Below are 16,315 nucleotides of genomic sequence, written 5' to 3' on the forward strand. Positions count from 1 at the left end.
GGTTTTGGTGCTGACTTTGAGTTCTGTTTCCCACAGGGCAAAACTGCTGGGCTACAAAGGTTCATCTGTGTAAGACAGTCTGGAAGCCCAGTGCTGCCACAAGCAAGGGCTCTTGTTAACCTATTTGTAATTCAAAACGGGGCAGCTTACAACCAATTGTTCTGTCCAACATCACAGTCCAAAAACTGCTGCCTTTGGATGCAGCTATTTGGTCCTGTCCTCATATACACACACACACACACACACACCCCTGCTCTTACAACGTATATGGTTGAAAAGAGAGAATGGAGCAGCTATGAAAGGAAGTTTTGAGACCACCTCGCTGAAAGTTCCAAGGAACTAGGGAAAGCTAGGTAAGCAAGACTCCTAAATTCATCACCTTGGGCACTGAAAAATATATTTATGGGGGAAATTCTTCATTCCCCAGGTAAGTGACCCAGTTTGGGATCTTTATACAAATTTTCAAGGGCAGAGAATATATTTATCTAAAAGGGCAGGACGCCTTCAGCTAAGGAACTGCAAAAAATGCACTTCCTACATGCATTACAGAACTGGGAGATAGTTCAGTGAAGTTTAAGTTTAATGATCAGTATGCAAATAACTGGAATTGGCTTTGAAGCAAGAAAATATTGCCACTATAGGCTCATCTTGGAAAGAACTTGGGGCATTGTGAGTCTGTGCTTTTAAGCAATCCACAGTGTATAAATACAGATCCAACTTTTAAGTTGATGTTTGAAGGAGGCTAGAATGACATTATGTTGGCAACCTAAAAACCACCTTGTTTTGTCCCAGAATGCTTCTCCGTTACTTAGCAAAGTGTTGTGGTGGTCAATGTCGGGAATAACACTGTTACCAGTAACTGAATCTCGAGGTAGAAACAAAAATGCTTAATCTTGAGGTTCTGCTTGAGAAGGAAAAAATCTTTAGCCAAAACTCATTAGCTTAACTTGATGCTGCTTTAATTTCCTACTCAATTTGAAAGCTATTACTTTATCTCTAGTTGAATGTACTGGCTGATTTGTAAAGGGCTAACGATTACAAAATACAAATTCATGCTAAAAGAATTTGTAGAGGGCAAGCAGCAGAGGTAATTAGCATACAAAGAATGCCAGGGTGGATAATTTTACATGAATAAAAGGCAAACAGTTTTGCTGGAAGTCGGCTCTTCTGTTTGGGATTTTTCTTTCTTTCTAGGAAGGAACCAAATGAAGTTCGATGATTTAATTAGCTGTATTATATTCAGCCCTTCTTTAGGTAGGAAATCTTGAAGCATAGTTCTTAAGTAATTTGCTCAAAAATCAAGCAACAAATTTTGGTGGTTGGGTGGAACTGAAACTTGAGCATTTGATGCTTGGTTTATTGTTTACTCCCTTAGAGGAGCCATTCTCAAGCGTCATGAAACCTTCATGTCTGTTTAAAAAAAAAAAAAAAAAAGAGGCTAGTTTTCCACATTTCTCTAGATCTGGCTCTTCTTCACACACCTACTTTCCAGGATGCCTTTACTGCTGCTTCAAAGCATGCAGCAGAGACTCCGAGGCTGGCCTTCACAGTATACTTATTTGGCTCAAAATTTAATCTTTAATATGCTCACTGCTTCCACGAAATCTCATTAGATGGGAATTGCGACTCGTTATTTTACATACAAAAGGTCATCAAATAGCCATTTAGGGGAAAATTCCTTGCACTCATTTGCTGGATAATAAAATCTTCACGACATTCTGGTAAATCTAAGTGCTTTTATTTATGAACATTTCACCAAAACTTTGTAAACCCCAAATCCCTATGGGAGAACATAGTTACACCCAAGAAGACAACCAACATTGTTCCCATTCAAAGTTGTAAAAGTTTAGTTTGCAAAATCAGTTTCTGGTATATTTAGTGTTTCATCACAGTGTAAATGATACCTTGAAACTGTTGGTTCTGATCTGAGTTTGCCTGTGGTTTGTTGAAGCAGGGAAAGCTTTGATATTGCAGTTTGTCTGCAAAGGGCTATGCAGCGAATGTCTGGTTCTGTTACAGGTCCCTGGTTTTCTCCTCAAGGAAAGTTGAAAGTAAGTTCATTCTTTATATATTAAAAAAAATACATATCCTGTTACTGCAATCAAAATAAAGAGATACAAATATAGAAAGACAAAAGAACTTCCAGTTTTAAGATTCAGACACTGAAATTACTAGTATCATCAATGTCAAATACCACTATGTCTCTCACTGGCAGCTGGTGCTGTGAACTGTTCCCTTTTCCTACTCAACTAAGCAGTAAGTTTCATAGCATAATTACCATTGAAATCCTACAAGTCCAACTGTTGTCACTAGACAAAACTTTTACCTGCTCTGAAAATGCCTTATTGAAGCTAAGATGTACTGTTGTAGGCCACAGGCTCCAGGCACAATGAAATTCTCCAGACTGAAGATCCAAATATCCTGCCTAGGAGATGCACAGCAAATTTGAGTCACGGGAAGGAAGCCTCTCCTACCTATATAAAGATATCTGTCATAAAAAAGCATATTTATTTGAGCCTTCTGTAAAGAATTAGGATCTTCTCTTAAGCCTCACAAAGTCTCAGCTTTGTGTTTTCCCATCCAGTTTCACTGAGTTAAGTTCTGGACTCACTTCTCCACTTCTAAATTTTCTAAGCCTTGTTAGGGTTATACAATTGTTACTTTGAAATCACCTTCAGAGAACTTGTCCTACATCTTGTAACGCTGTACATCGTTTCAAGCCAAAAAAAAAAATTGCTGATGAAGCCCAGGAGGTGTATGGATTTTTCTTCTTCAACCTTCAGAAAATACTTTTTCTATCTTGATTTGGGATAGATTCAGTTCAGGTCCAATGTTTTCTTAGGAGTTTTGACTGGTTAATCACACTATCTGTTCTGAGTACGCTATTATTTTCTGATGTCTGAGATGGAAATTGCCCACTAACTAAATGGAGGTAAGCCAAAAACTTTTTCTCAAGGATATTCCGTTGGCCTCCAGCCCCAGCCTGTCACTTCACTCCAGGTTCTTTCCTCATAAAAAATGGCCAATGCTTCCATAAGCATTGAAATGTTACCTCGCTGTCTTCCTGACTGCAGGCAATCGCCTAGCACAGGTAGGGAATGTGTCCATTGTGCCTCTACTTCAATCCATGCCTTTGATTCTGAAAAAGTGTCCTTCCTTTCTGTTGGCAGAGCAAGAAGAACGTTATCCTGGGCTGACAAAACCATTGATGTATGTTTCAGAAAGGGTTGCTTCACCACTGTAGGGCAGCATATGACAGCACAGCTCCTACTGCCCTGCAGTTGAGGCAGTGCTGTGTATTTTCTATAATGAGATTTTAAGTTAAGCAAGCCCTTTAACTAAGTACAGTGACCGTGCTTGAACAAGAACCATGTCTCTTGAAGATCCTATGACAACTTTTTTCTGAACATGGTTTTTTGGCCTTTCCTACCAACCGATTTCATGGACTGCACGGAACACTATGTAATCGCTTTTTACTATTTTTCAGTTAGGAACTGAAGGAGAATAAAGGATCTTTAAATAATTAATCAGCAATGCCCTTGGCTGCCCTCCAAATCCTAGAACACACCCTCCCCATCCCCTTTCTCACAGTTAAACTCTTACACAACTGAAGAACAGGAGTCGGTCTGAGGAGAGACAAAGGGACTCTGTGTCTTTTGCATGGCCCCCATTTCAACAATGCCAATCTCCTCGCCCAAGGTCACATTGTAGGATCAGTTTTCATTTAAGCCCTACCCCGCTTCGTTTGCCTGTAACGTTCTAGTCCCTCCCTTCGCTGGGGGCCCTCTGGACCTGTTGCCTTGGGCCTGCACCCCAGCTCTGCCAGCCCCCTTTGGGACCACCTGTCTCAGCACCCCCAAGGAGGGCGATACCAGGGTCCTGAGGTCAGCACAGCCACCACTCTGGGGATCCCGCTCCATGTGCAGGGGACCAAATCCTGCGCAGCATCCTGCCCTGCATGCTCACAGACGGCCCAAGGGCCCCGGGAATGGGAAGGGGGAACCCCTCTGCCGCCGCCAAGGGAGCCGCTTATGGCAATGCCAGCAGTGGCATCTGGAGGGACTACAGTGGGTTTAGTGAGAATTTTGTAGATCAAAGACTTCAGGATTTTGTCTTAGGCTAAAAGTAACCCATGGAAAAATTTGTTTGCGATAAGAAAAGGCAGAAATGTTATTTAGTGTTATTCTCTGGCAAGTTTTGGGTACGCAGTTACACCAGTGCTGACCCTAACATTTCCCCCCTCACATCTGGCCCTCAAATCTTACCGTTTCCATTCCACCAAAGTTACCTTTCCCATTCTTTACCTTTTTTTCCCCTCCTACTTGTTAGCTTTTGAGTTCTACCATCCTCGCCATCAGCTCGCTGCCGCCGTTAGCCCCCCTCACGCCCCGGACGCGGGAGCGTCTCCCGCCGGGTTTCCCCCCTCCTCGGCCCCGCCGCGCTGGGGGCCGGGGGTGCGGGGCAGGGAACTTTGCTGTCACCGTTCCCTGGGCTGCTTCTCCCCGCCGTCTTTCGTTGTGTCCCCTCTGACGGCCACCTGCCGTGGCGCCCCGGCAGTGCCTAACGGGGCAGGGCTGCTCGGGCGGGGCCCCGGCACGCCGCCTCCCGGCACCGCCACCGGGCCGTATTTAGCGTTTCCGTGGTTTATTTTACCCGCCGCTGCCGGGCGGTCTCAGCCGTAACTCACCGACACCCGCCGCCGCCAGCTCCGGCCAGGCAGCGGCCGCCCCGGCGGCACGGGCCGCGCTGCCACCGGCTGCCGTTAGCTCGCCGGGGGCGGGGGACACCCGGGGGGCACCCACCGCCCCGAGGCGGCACAACGGTTCCGGGTGCCAAGCCACGGCCTCCCCTCGCTCCCAGCGCCGCCGCCGCGGGCCCTCGCCCGGCCCGGCCCCGCCCGCCGCTCCGCCCTCCCGCCGCCCGCCATTACGCGCCGCTCCGCCCCGGGGGCGATCGCGGCCTGGTCCCGGCCGCCGCCGCGGCTCCTTCGGCGCGGGGCGGGGCGGGGGCAGCCATGGAGGACGCGGATTACTTCGAAGGCAGCGCGGCCGAGTGGGGCAGCGAGGCGGACGGGGGGACGGTGAGCGCGGGGCTGCCCGGTGCGCGGCGGGAGCCGGCGGCTCGGCGCGGGCCTGTGGGGCGGAGGGGCCCCGGGCGTGCCGCTTGGGTGCGCGGAGGGGCTGCCGGGCCCTCCCGTTCCGCGGGCGGGGGGCGCCGCGCCCGGGGCTGAGGCGGGAAGCAGCGGGCGGGCCCGGGTTGGCGCCTGGTCCCTGAGGCGCCGCGCGTGCCGGGCAGCGGCGGGCCCGGGGCGAGCTGGGGCCTGCGGGCAAACCCGGCCCAAGTGCGGGGGCGCGGGCGGAGCCGGGCCGGGCGCTGACTCGACTGTGCTTAAGAATAGCAAGACGATGAGGATGGGGAGGGAGAAGATGATGCCGAAGTCCAGCAGGAATGCCTGAAGAAATTTTCAACCCCTGACTATATAATGGAGCCCTCAATATTTAACACGTTAAAGAGGTGAGTGTGGGTGTGGCCTTACGTGTGCGTTGTGCATCTTACCTGTGTGACTGGTGCAGTGTTGTCACATCGCGCGGAAGCATGTCTGGAAATGCGTAAAAGTCATTATTCTTTTCCTTCTGTTTAGAGTTCAGTTGGTTGGTTTATTTTTAATATGACTTTCAAATAGTTCTTTTGTCATCCTTCCATCAGGTATTTCCAAGCAGGAGGTTCTCCAGAGAATGTTATCCAGCTCCTCTCTGAAAACTACACTGCAGTGGCACAGACTGTAAATTTGCTGGCAGAGTGGCTCATTCAAACAGGTACAATAAGCGATACGGTGTAGTTTGCATCTGTGGCCTTTGTTTTGTCAGAAATGCCTTAATTGGCGGCAAATTTGATCATACTCGGGAAGTGGATCATTATAAAATTGTCATCATGTATGTGACTAAACTTTTTATAATATGTTTATTCCACTTGTAGAATAAATGAAGTAGTCTTGATGAATGCTTTGAAATGCTCACAAACTATCGTAAAGGGTAATCTAGTTGAAGCAACTACATAAATTTTAGTTTTTGTTTTCATGCACAAGGGCAAGGGTACTGTTCGTGACACCTGATGTTGATGGTGTTAGCAGTGTTTGATATTTTGTACTAGTTATTGTATAATAAATCTTGAAAAAATAAGTAACTAGTTATTGTTCCCTTTCAGTGGATCAGTGGTTAGACAGAAGGTTCTTATACAGATGCCTGTATTCTCTGAAACAAGAATTCTATGTTACCAGTCTGCTTATGAATTCTTAAGCAGCCTTTTGCAAGATGCATTTAGCATTTCTTGTGGTGCCTTTGTCCCTTAGCCAGTATAACCTTTTGTTTACAAATCATCAGTTGCTACCCTCAGATCTTCAGAAATGTAGAACTACTTTGTGTGCTGTACTATCAAAGCTACTGATAGCCAACACATTAAAAGGATGGACTATAGCCCGTAGTGAGGCGGGTTTGTGGACCAGCCTTAGTAATCCCTTTCGTGTTCTAGGTAAATGTGCATTTTGGTATTGTGTCCAGTAATAGTCTTGTGAGATGACTGATGAGGAGGGCAAGAGAAAAGGACTAGTGTGACCTGCTTGGGATCCTAAACGGTCTGCGTTTAGGAAAAAAGATTGAGAATCTGTAAATCTGTAGCAGTATGGCTTGATAGTAGAACTGGTGGCTCTCTTCTCATATTCTCTGTGTTGATACATTCCTGAGTAGTTTCTGTTCTCATTGAAAAACTTAAGATGTTGCTGCCATGTTTGATTAGATTGCATCTGCCAAATTTTTTATTCCTTCTATACAGGTGTTGAGCCAATGCAAGTTCAGGAGACTGTAGAAAACCATTTAAAGAGCTTACTTATCAAGCATTTTGACCCTCGGAAAGCAGATTCCATCTTTACAGAGGAAGGAGAGGTGTGCGTGGAATCCGTGTTGCTATCTCCACATGAGTGGATCCTACATAGACTCCTTCATCTGATGAAGTAGATGGTGGGGGAAGGGAAACTGCATCTTCAAAGCTCTTTGGTTAAGAAACAGCTGGTTTTAGAAAATCAACTGTATCTCACTGGAGTCCTCAGAGGCTTAGAGAACTTAGAAAATGAATGCATCCTCCTATGTAATAAAGTTCTATATAATCCTTGCAGGACTCCTGAGAGGTAAAATGCTGACTTTTAATGATCTTGACAACTAGTTATTCTTACATTTCTCTCTGTTGCACTAATCTTTTTAGACTCCAGCGTGGCTTGAGCAGATGATAGCACATACTACATGGAGAGATCTCTTTTACAAGTTGGCAGAAGCCCATCCCGACTGTTTAATGCTTAATTTTACTGTGAAGGTAGTATACTCAAGTCTGACAGATTAGAATATCCATTAAAATAGCTAATTTTTCTGGCATCAGATATTGGCTATGATCTTGCCTGTACCTTTTACGTATTCTTACTTGTACTACTTATTCAAATGTCAAAACAGTACAAGTACACGTTGCTGGGAGGAATTGTGTTACAAGTTACACGTAGTAAGTGTAGTTTCAGAGTCTGAAGTACTGATTTTTGAATTGTTTGTTTTGTTTTGTTTTGCTGTTTTTTTGGGTTTTTTCTCTCCTTTGGTCTGTATTTGAAAATTCTGGATTTGTGGTGCAGTGGAACATTTCAGTCAGTTTTGTATGATTCTGCAACAGGGAAGGAATGTTACCTCTTGCTGTGCTCTGAAATACCTTTATGGTTTACTTTCTTTTTGCTAAGTCTTAATTGTTTTCCATTTCTGTAGTCTGAAAGGTGAATGTGAATTCCAGTAAGTGTATGCAGAGGCAAATCTTACATTCTGTGTGTACTTCTAAACTTGTTAGGGTATCTGAAATATAAATGTAAATAATACAAGTTTTCTGTGATGTTTTTGTTTTTATAGCTTATATCTGATGCTGGATATCAAGGGGAAATAACTAGTGTTTCAACAGCATGTCAGCAGCTAGAAGTATTTTCCAGAGTCCTGCGTACATCTCTGGCAACAATCTTAGATGGAGGTGAAGAAAACCTTGAAAAAAACCTCCCTGAGTTTGCTGTAAGTTTTGTTTTTTGTTTTTTTTTTTTTTCTTGGCGTTCATTTGGGTTTTTTTTTCTATGGAAAGAAAACAGTATTTTTCTTTCTGGTTAGGATGTAAAGGTCACTGTAGGAATGTATAGAATCTTGAACATGTACCTTCTGTTCATAAGATTTTATAACATCTGAGTTAAAAAAAATAGAAATTTATGGGTTTTGATCATTCTGTGACCAAGAATTCCATGGGTTGCTTACGTCACACTTCTTACATTTATTAAATGGATTGTAAAAAGGTGAAGGTAGAACTGTTGTCTCTCATTTAATGCAGGATCTAAGGATCAGTCTACTCAATCCCCTAGCAAATGAAAATAATTCCTTTATTATCTGCATCAGTGTGAAAGCTGCCATCTGAATCAACCCCACATATGTTCTGTGTTGTGAAATAGCATGAGTTTCAGATGGCTTTGTACTTCTGCTTTTTTAAATATTGCTGAGAAAGTACTGAATATAAGTAGGATGAATTTCCCCTCAGTTTTGCCATTGATGAAACAAAGTTCTCAGCGTAGCCATTTCTTCTTGCATGGTATCAATGCACAGTGATACTATGCTTTTCTGTGCTTTTTTCTTTGCTGTTGGGTTTTTGGTTTTCTTGTCCAGTTGTTGTGGGTCTTTTTCCTTTGATTAATAGATTGCAGTGAAATCTTTTGCCATCACAGCAATGTAATCACAGAAGCATACTTGCATGTTTCTTGTTGACTGGTAAGATTTTTGATGCATGCTTTCACAGAAGATGGTGTGCCATGGAGAACACACATATCTTTTTGCTCAATCTATGATGTCCATATTAGCTCAAGAAGAGCAAGGAGGGTCGGCTGTCAGGCGGATTGCTCAGGAGGTTCAGCGATACGCTCATGAGAAGTAAGTGGGAGTTACATTATTAGTGAAATGTAAGTCACTGAACTTGTAAACTGCTGTCTCTTGCTCCTTCTTGATTACCTTGCAAAAGGAGAATTCTTAGCTGCAACAGAGCAGTTCTAGTAGTAAGCTTTAATTCATAGAACGGAAAAGTTCAGTGTCCTGTATCAGCAGACCTGAAATCAGAGGAGCAAAGAACGAAAGTTTCTGTCTGTTTAAAAATACTTTTTTTTTTTTTTTTTTAAATTTAATCTGTGAACATGCTAGAAACAAAAAGGGGAAATGCAGACCTGTTTCTATAATTACCCAGGATAAGGGGTTCTGCTCAAAGACGTTACATTCAGTAGGGTGTGTCCTGTTGACTCAGTGAGGCTAGAACTAAAATGTCTGAATTAAGAAAATAAGTTGCTATGTATGTTTGCTCTTCACCTAGAGGCCATGATGCCAGTCAGATCACTTTAGCATTGGGTACTGCAGCCTCCTATCCTCGAGCATGTCAGGCGCTTGGTGCGATGTTGTCTAAAGGAGCTCTGAATCCAGCAGACATCACTGTCCTGTTCAAAATGTTTACAAGCATGGACCCCCCTCCAGTAGAACTGGTTAGTAGTTATCTTTTTTAACCTCTGAAATTCACCTGTGTTACAACAGCACTCAGAAATGTGAGATGGTCTTCTGCTAAGTGCTGTACCAACGCAAAACAGAAGTTAACACTCAGGCTTATCCCCGTGTAATTTTAGGTAATGTCTAAATGCGAAGCTACTACTTGTACTCTGTTTTGCATTAGATATTTGCATAGCTTCTTGATCTTTTTTGTGTGGAGTTTTTTTTCCTAATCATTCCAAGTTGCCTTTTCCCATATAATTAAATTAAAGAACTCCTCAATAGAAGGTAAAGATGGCAAGGAATTAATTAACTTTTAATGAAAAATATATGTATAAAACCCCCACAACCCAAACTAAGCCACCCAGTTTAGCAACTTGTTTATAAGGAGGCCTAAATGGCGCATTTCACATTTCTCACTGTCTTGTTCTAATGTGGGTTCTGGTAACAAATGGTGACATTTAGATACTTTATTAATATAGTCTGTAACTCTGTTTGTTTCCCCCACCATCACCTACTGTCAGCAGTTTAGGTGTCTTCATAAAGCTCTCACCTACTCTCAAGGGATTATCTCTCTTTCTGTGTGAGGTATATCAGATGCAGAAATGGTATTTTTAGTCACCTTTCATAATTCTCAGGCTCTAATGAACCATTCGTTTTCTTCACAGATTAGAGTACCTGCCTTTCTGGACCTCTTTATGCAGTCACTGTTTAAACCAGGTGCTAAGATCAACCAGGACCACAAACATAAATACATTCACATACTGGCATATGCAGCGAGTGTAGTAGAGATGTGGAAAAAGGTAACGTTCAGTTCTGTGAATAACATTGTTTTTACCTACAGTGACCTGACTGTGCTCAGGAAAATGTATGGTTGTGAAGTTGCTCAGTTTTAAAATAATACATCCAGCTTGGTTTACTTAGTTTAATATAAAACGTTTCTGACTTCAACTGAAATGACTAAAATTATAGTACTGTTTGATCACTAGTGTCTACAAAAGTCTGACTGCTCCGAGTGATTTTGCTCACCTCCCCCCAAAGGCTATCAGTAGCAGTTCTGTGCTACTGGACCTGTATGTGCCTTTTCAGAGGAAAAGGAGTTTGCTTTAATTCCTTAAGGATCAGTTAGCCACTTTCATAGAGTCAAACATCCTTGTACTTCATCCCAATGAGAATTAGTTCTGAAACTTGCATTTGAGTCTAGATTTTGAGAAACATGATGTAATCTTAGGCCTATCACAGGTTACAATTCCTTTCCTTAAATAGCCAAAGGCATCGGTATGTTGACAACTGTTGCGTTCAAACTTTGCAATTTTTCAGAACAAGAGGGTCAGCATAAACAAGGATGAACTCAAGTCAACTTCAAAAGCCATTGAAACTGTTCACAATCTCTGTTGCAATGAGAACAAAGGAGCATCGGAGTTGGTTGCAGAACTGAGTACACTCTATCAGTGCATCAGGTGAGCAGAGAGACTGGTCCCAAGCTCCAGCTGTTGCAAGGAAAGTATTAGTTAGGACATGCAGTACCGCTAAAGGGAAGTACCTTTGCAGACCACTCTGTGAGAACATCCTTATTGCAGAATATGTGAAGGTGTCTTGAAAGTAGCTTTCAAAATTCTCTATCTGACTCTTTGGAATCTCTCTCATGAGGACATAAGTTCTGGCTCTCACTGAGAACTTGTCTTTCTTGTGTCACAGAATGTGCTTTTCTCTGCCACTGGAAAAAGATGACAGATCGCTTTGTCTTCCTAATAAAGCTTTCCCAGCAATAGATGTGTCTTTTTTTTCTCCTCTTAAAAGTATGAAATAGCAGGACTGAATAAACTGGAATAAACTTGGAGTGTACATCAGTTTTGTTGCCTATCTTTTGTATTTTGTGCTGAGCAGGGGAGTGTCTTTGTAGAACAATTTTTGTCCAGCTTCCCCCCTGCCCCCCAGCCAATGCTCCTGTGCTAAAGTGATCTCTTTTTCTACAGGTTCCCGGTGGTGGCAATGGGTGTATTAAAGTGGGTTGATTGGACGGTGTCAGAACCACGGTATTTCCAGCTGCAGACAGATCACACTCCAGTTCATCTGGCATTATTGGATGAGGTAAAAGTGTACATATAAAACCTTGCTGGAAAGTAAGAAAAGTTTTGATGCTCATAACTGGAATTACATCCAGTTCACTGAGTAGCCTTCACTTTCAGTAAGTAGGTATACAGAGATGAATCTGTTGCTATCCAGAGTTAATGATTTGGTTTTGTCAGCTCAGCATTATTTACCCTAGGGAAACGTAGGCATCCGAGAAAGCAATGGTGGAATACTTTTCTAAAAGACCGTTACATCAGGCACTGTACATCACTGTAAACTTAGCTAATAAACACTGGTGCATTGGGTTTTAAATTGAAGTTCTGAGGCTCTAACTTTACTGTATTCTTTGCAGATTAGTACATGCCATCAGCTGCTTCATCCCCAAGTTCTACAACTTCTCGTCAAGCTCTTCGAAACAGAACATTCGCAGCTTGATGTAATGGAGCAGGTGATTCTCAAAGGATTCGGTATTTGTGTTCCTTCGTGTTTGTGACACTTACTCAAGATAATAGCTTTTTTTCTGTCTCAGCAGTTTTAAGAGTTTAATTTAGGAACATGGTTATGGTTAAAATGCACGTAGCAGATATTGAATCAGTAAGAATGAGCAATAAAAACTGCACACTTTTGAGAGGAAGTTCTAACCTGTTGGTTCTTCCCTCCCCATGCCGTCAGCTGGAATTGAAGAAGACTCTCTTGGATAGAATGGTGCACTTACTCAGTCGAGGTTATGTCCTACCTGTTGTCAGCTATATCCGCAAATGCCTGGAGAAGCTGGATACAGACATCTCTCTCATCAGATACTTTGTTACAGAGGTCAGCAGAAAAATTGTGTTTACTAACATACAGAATGAAACTTTAGTATCAGTTGTATGTGTTTGGATATTAAATCAGCTTGCCTCAGATTCAAAAATATTTCAAGATTCGAGATTGGATTCTGAGAAATGTATGTAGTATCAGTATTTGCTAGGATGTGGCTTAGTCCTACTGACTCCTGACTTCTGAAAGTATTATGGTACTGGATGGTGGACCACAAGAATATATAATTAATTGTCTGGAGAACAAGGGGTCTTAAGTGCAACTGACTGTATGCTTTCAAGACTAGTATCGTAAATTAAAAATTACCCTTAACGACCCCTCTAACTGGAAGAATAATCCATTTTTGTCTGCTGCTTCAGGTGCTAGATGTGATTGCTCCTCCATATACCTCAGACTTTGTACAGCTTTTTCTTCCTATCTTGGAGAATGAAAGTATTGCAGGTACTATTAAAACAGAAGGCGAACATGATCCTGTCACTGAATTTATAGGTAAGTCACAGCTATTCCTTGTGTACCTGCTTCTGTTGGTGTTTGTTACAACTTGAAAATAGTGTTTAGGAGGAGGATTGCTAAAAATAGGAATGCTTGCCAGATGTTTTTATAGATAACTTCCCTTTTAGGGGCCTGTGTTTAGCAATTTTCCTGTAATCAAGAATCTCTGGGTAGTAGTGAGGAACTTGGAGACAAATACTGCCTTTTGAGAACTAGCATTGTAGTAAGGAAAGGATAGGAAGGGAAATAGTCTGTCGTAATACACTCTTACCCTAAAACAAAAACATCTGTCCGGACCCTAAAATCCTAATTATATTTATATAATGCAGAAAGCCACATGCAAACAGATAAATCAGAGTAATGTACTGAACACTTTCTTTCACTTTTTTCTTTTAAGCTCATTGCAAATCTAACTTTATTATGATGAACTAAACAGTGGAAAATATCAAGAATGCAGACCATATGATCACTACTTTGCCAGGCTCTCCACCATTAAGGTTCCATGACTGGGCAACACAGCAGCAAAAAAACCCCAAAACCTCCAACAAAACCCAAAAAAATCCAAAACAAGGAAGAAGGGGTCAAAGGGCATTTGTTTGACTTGCATGGTGACCTTGAGCTTCATATCAGAGGACTGTTGATGTACTTTGGAAAATGGAATAATACTGAAGGGTTTTCTGTTACACAAGTTGGTATAAATCTGAATATTCTGAAAGCGATAGCAGGAAAGAAACAGATTTATTTCAAAGAATGTTATTTTGGTTACTTGCAGAGTTTGTCACTGATCCTTTGTGTAATAAATAAAACCTGAAGAATACGGAAGGTAGTTCCTACTAAAAACACTTTGCAGTTCTTTGAAGACTAGATCTCATGCTCTAGGTTTTGATGTTGTGAGTTGTGAAAAAGGAGTTTGTGTGTTAGCTCTGTGCTGCAGAGAAGCTGCAATGCCTCTTTCTTACCTTTGCATTATACTAGAGTTCTAAATGTCCTACGTATTTACTGCTATGAAGCAAACTTTGTGTAACAGAAGTGGATTTGTAACGGTCAAAGTTAGTTTTATATTAACAGATTAATCCTATGTGAGTGTGTTATCTGTCAGAATCTATTTTTTTGTTAAATAGAAGCATCCAGTGTTACTGGTAAGTTTCATTACCATGTCAGAATTCTGCTCTCCAAAAATATGAATATGTGAATTATTTCATTACTGCTTGTTGTGCTCGGTTTTTATACTTCTCTACTCTTTCCTGGTTGATGCCAAACAGTGGGGGGTACACCCAAGATTATAATTTACCTTTAAATAAAGGTTTTCTCTTTTCCAGAGGTTTCTTTCATTAAGACCACTCTTTCTTTCTGTTCATTGGGCTGGATTTCTCTTTGTGCAGGCAAATACTGTTTGTTTAAAAGTGAGGGGTAGAGACAAGCACATCTGTTTCTGAAGAACCTGCTTTCTAAAAGATGCTGATGTTGTAAGTCCTAACTGCCTGTAAATGTAAGAAGGGAATCACTTTGTTCTTCTCTGTTGCCAGTACTTCATGACTGGGAACTCTTAAGCTGCTATGGTAATTCTTGAGACAGTAGCCAACTGTATAGATTCTTTACTCCTCATGAAAAGGATTGCATTTTCCTTTTCTTCAGCTGGTCCCTCACCTACGTACTTCACAGTGACTGAGCTTACCACAGCACCACTTACGGTGCTCTAATCAACCTAAAGCACCGCCTTTCTGAAAGGGGCAAAACTTGCTCCTGCAGCAGCTGTTCTGAACATCTTTGCATATCTTTGAATAGAAGATGTACTGTAATTCTAGCTGTTGCTGTTTAAACTGGTTTGAGACTTGTTTTTCATATTTTAAGTAGAACTGGTGTACAAGTTTGGCTCTCTGTAGCTCCTGACCTCCTTTCTTTGTGGAATTAACTGCAGAAACATTTTGCTCTATAGAGTTTTATTTTGAGACATAACCCTGCATCATCTTTTATTGATAATCAAGAGCATTGTTCCTGTCCCTATTGCAAATTTGCCAGCAATTTAAACAAGGTATACTTTTGCTTTCCTCTGTGTTCAAGCTTGGTATTGCTTCCTCTAACCACTTAACGTTCTTCTGCACTTACCCACGTAGATGGTTTTTAACTAGTTAAAAATTTCATGATGCTGTGATTGGTACAGTCATACTACCATGTTCTTGTCTCCCTGGAACTTCAGTTAGAGCAGGCACTGCAGCTTGGCAGAATTAATCCTTATTGGCGCTACAGAGTCATTTTGCTGTGGTAAAGCAGAGCCAAGGAGGCAGATGGAATTCTGTCTTTTGCCTAGATTTAAATGTGTCTTCTGTGCTTAAGAGGTGAATGGTGGGTGAGAGAGATACAAACACCTAATGATTAGAGTATGATTCTTGTATGTAGGAAGCCTGTATCAACCAGAAAAGTCTCCTAGCCCACTGGAATATGGCCTAACCTGAGGTCTAAAACATGTTATCACAATAGGAAAAGCTGTGCTGTTTGAAACCTAAATGATCAGAATCCACCTCTACTTCACTGTAGACACTGGCAGTCTTACACTGTTGTGGGTCTTCACCATTCTGCCAAACTTACTTTCTTATTTAGGAGCAAGCTTGTAAAACCAAGTTGCAGAAACTGTGCAAATAAGGTAGCAAATAAAGAGTTTCTGGAATTTTTTTTTCCTCCTCTGCACCACTAAAAAGCTCTAACTTACAGGTTTGAGTGAGGCATAATTCACAAGTTGATGTGATTTATGGTAGTTTTTGGAGATGGACATTTAAAAGTGCTGTTCTGCAGCATCTGAATGCCTCTTCTCTTGCATGTTGACATTAGATGCTTCCTCGTAGCTTGCATTTTAATCTCCAGTGTGGGTAAAGGTAGTGTAATTAACTTATCTCAGATTGCTGTTTGAACTATGATAGTTGCTGCATAGACTGTGTTGTTAACCCACCCTTCCACAAGTGTCCAGTAAAAGCAGTACCAGGCCAGGTAAGCTTTGGGTAGCTGGTCTACCATGAGAAACTGCTGGCTTGGCACAACAGTGTGGTGGGTTGAGCTAGGCTGGACAGCAGGTGCCTGCCAAGCTGCTCCATCCCTCCCCTCAGCAGAATGGAATGGAGAGAGAAAATAAGATGGAAAAAAAAAGTTGTGGATAAGGGTAGTTTAATGAAGCAATAGCAAAGATTATGGAAGCAAAGGAAAACAAAAGATGTTATTCTCTGCTCCCAGTAGCTGATGATGTTTGGCCACTTCCTGCTCCAGAAGACAAACATCAGCATACAAAAAATTGGGACTGCCCCCTGTTTCTCTTAGCTTTTATATCTGAGCAGATAATGTCTCATAGTATGGAGTATCAGTTTAGG

At 42.1% G+C, this 16,315-nt stretch overlaps 1 protein-coding gene across 2 annotated transcripts; it reads left to right on the top strand.

The window, feature by feature from the left end:
- Positions 1 to 4,882: 4,882 nt before the first annotated feature.
- NELFCD (negative elongation factor complex member C/D) lies at positions 4,883 to 14,279 on the top strand. 2 transcript variants are annotated; one of them, XM_056353643.1, is made up of 15 exons: positions 4,883 to 5,080; positions 5,399 to 5,514; positions 5,707 to 5,816; positions 6,829 to 6,938; positions 7,255 to 7,362; positions 7,932 to 8,084; positions 8,851 to 8,981; positions 9,412 to 9,577; positions 10,247 to 10,381; positions 10,899 to 11,038; positions 11,555 to 11,669; positions 12,004 to 12,099; positions 12,324 to 12,464; positions 12,827 to 12,956; positions 13,357 to 14,279. In XM_056353643.1, the coding sequence occupies exons 1-15, from the start codon at positions 5,015 to 5,017 to the stop codon at positions 13,389 to 13,391; spliced, it is 1,752 nt and encodes a 583-aa protein (XP_056209618.1). In that variant the 5' UTR covers positions 4,883 to 5,014; the 3' UTR covers positions 13,392 to 14,279. The 2 variants fall into 2 exon arrangements, with proteins under 2 accessions (XP_056209618.1, XP_056209619.1); XM_056353644.1 differs by having other exon boundaries at positions 4,934 to 5,080; positions 5,394 to 5,514.
- Positions 14,280 to 16,315: the final 2,036 nt, after the last annotated feature.

The sequence above is a fragment of the Falco biarmicus genome, chromosome 10, assembly GCF_023638135.1.
Source record: "Falco biarmicus isolate bFalBia1 chromosome 10, bFalBia1.pri, whole genome shotgun sequence".
Classification (NCBI taxonomy): domain Eukaryota; kingdom Metazoa; phylum Chordata; class Aves; order Falconiformes; family Falconidae; genus Falco; species Falco biarmicus.

Excerpts from the sequence above, each read along its gene's own strand:
- NELFCD (XM_056353643.1), top strand. The coding sequence starts at position 5,015 with ATGGAGGACGCGGATTACTTCGAAGGCAGCGCGGCCGAGTGGGGCAGC. Across the intron at positions 10,382-10,898 it reads TAGTAGAGATGTGGAAAAAG|AACAAGAGGGTCAGCATAAA; the intron begins GTAACGTTCAGT and ends GCAATTTTTCAG. Across the intron at positions 11,670-12,003 it reads ATCTGGCATTATTGGATGAG|ATTAGTACATGCCATCAGCT; the intron begins GTAAAAGTGTAC and ends TATTCTTTGCAG.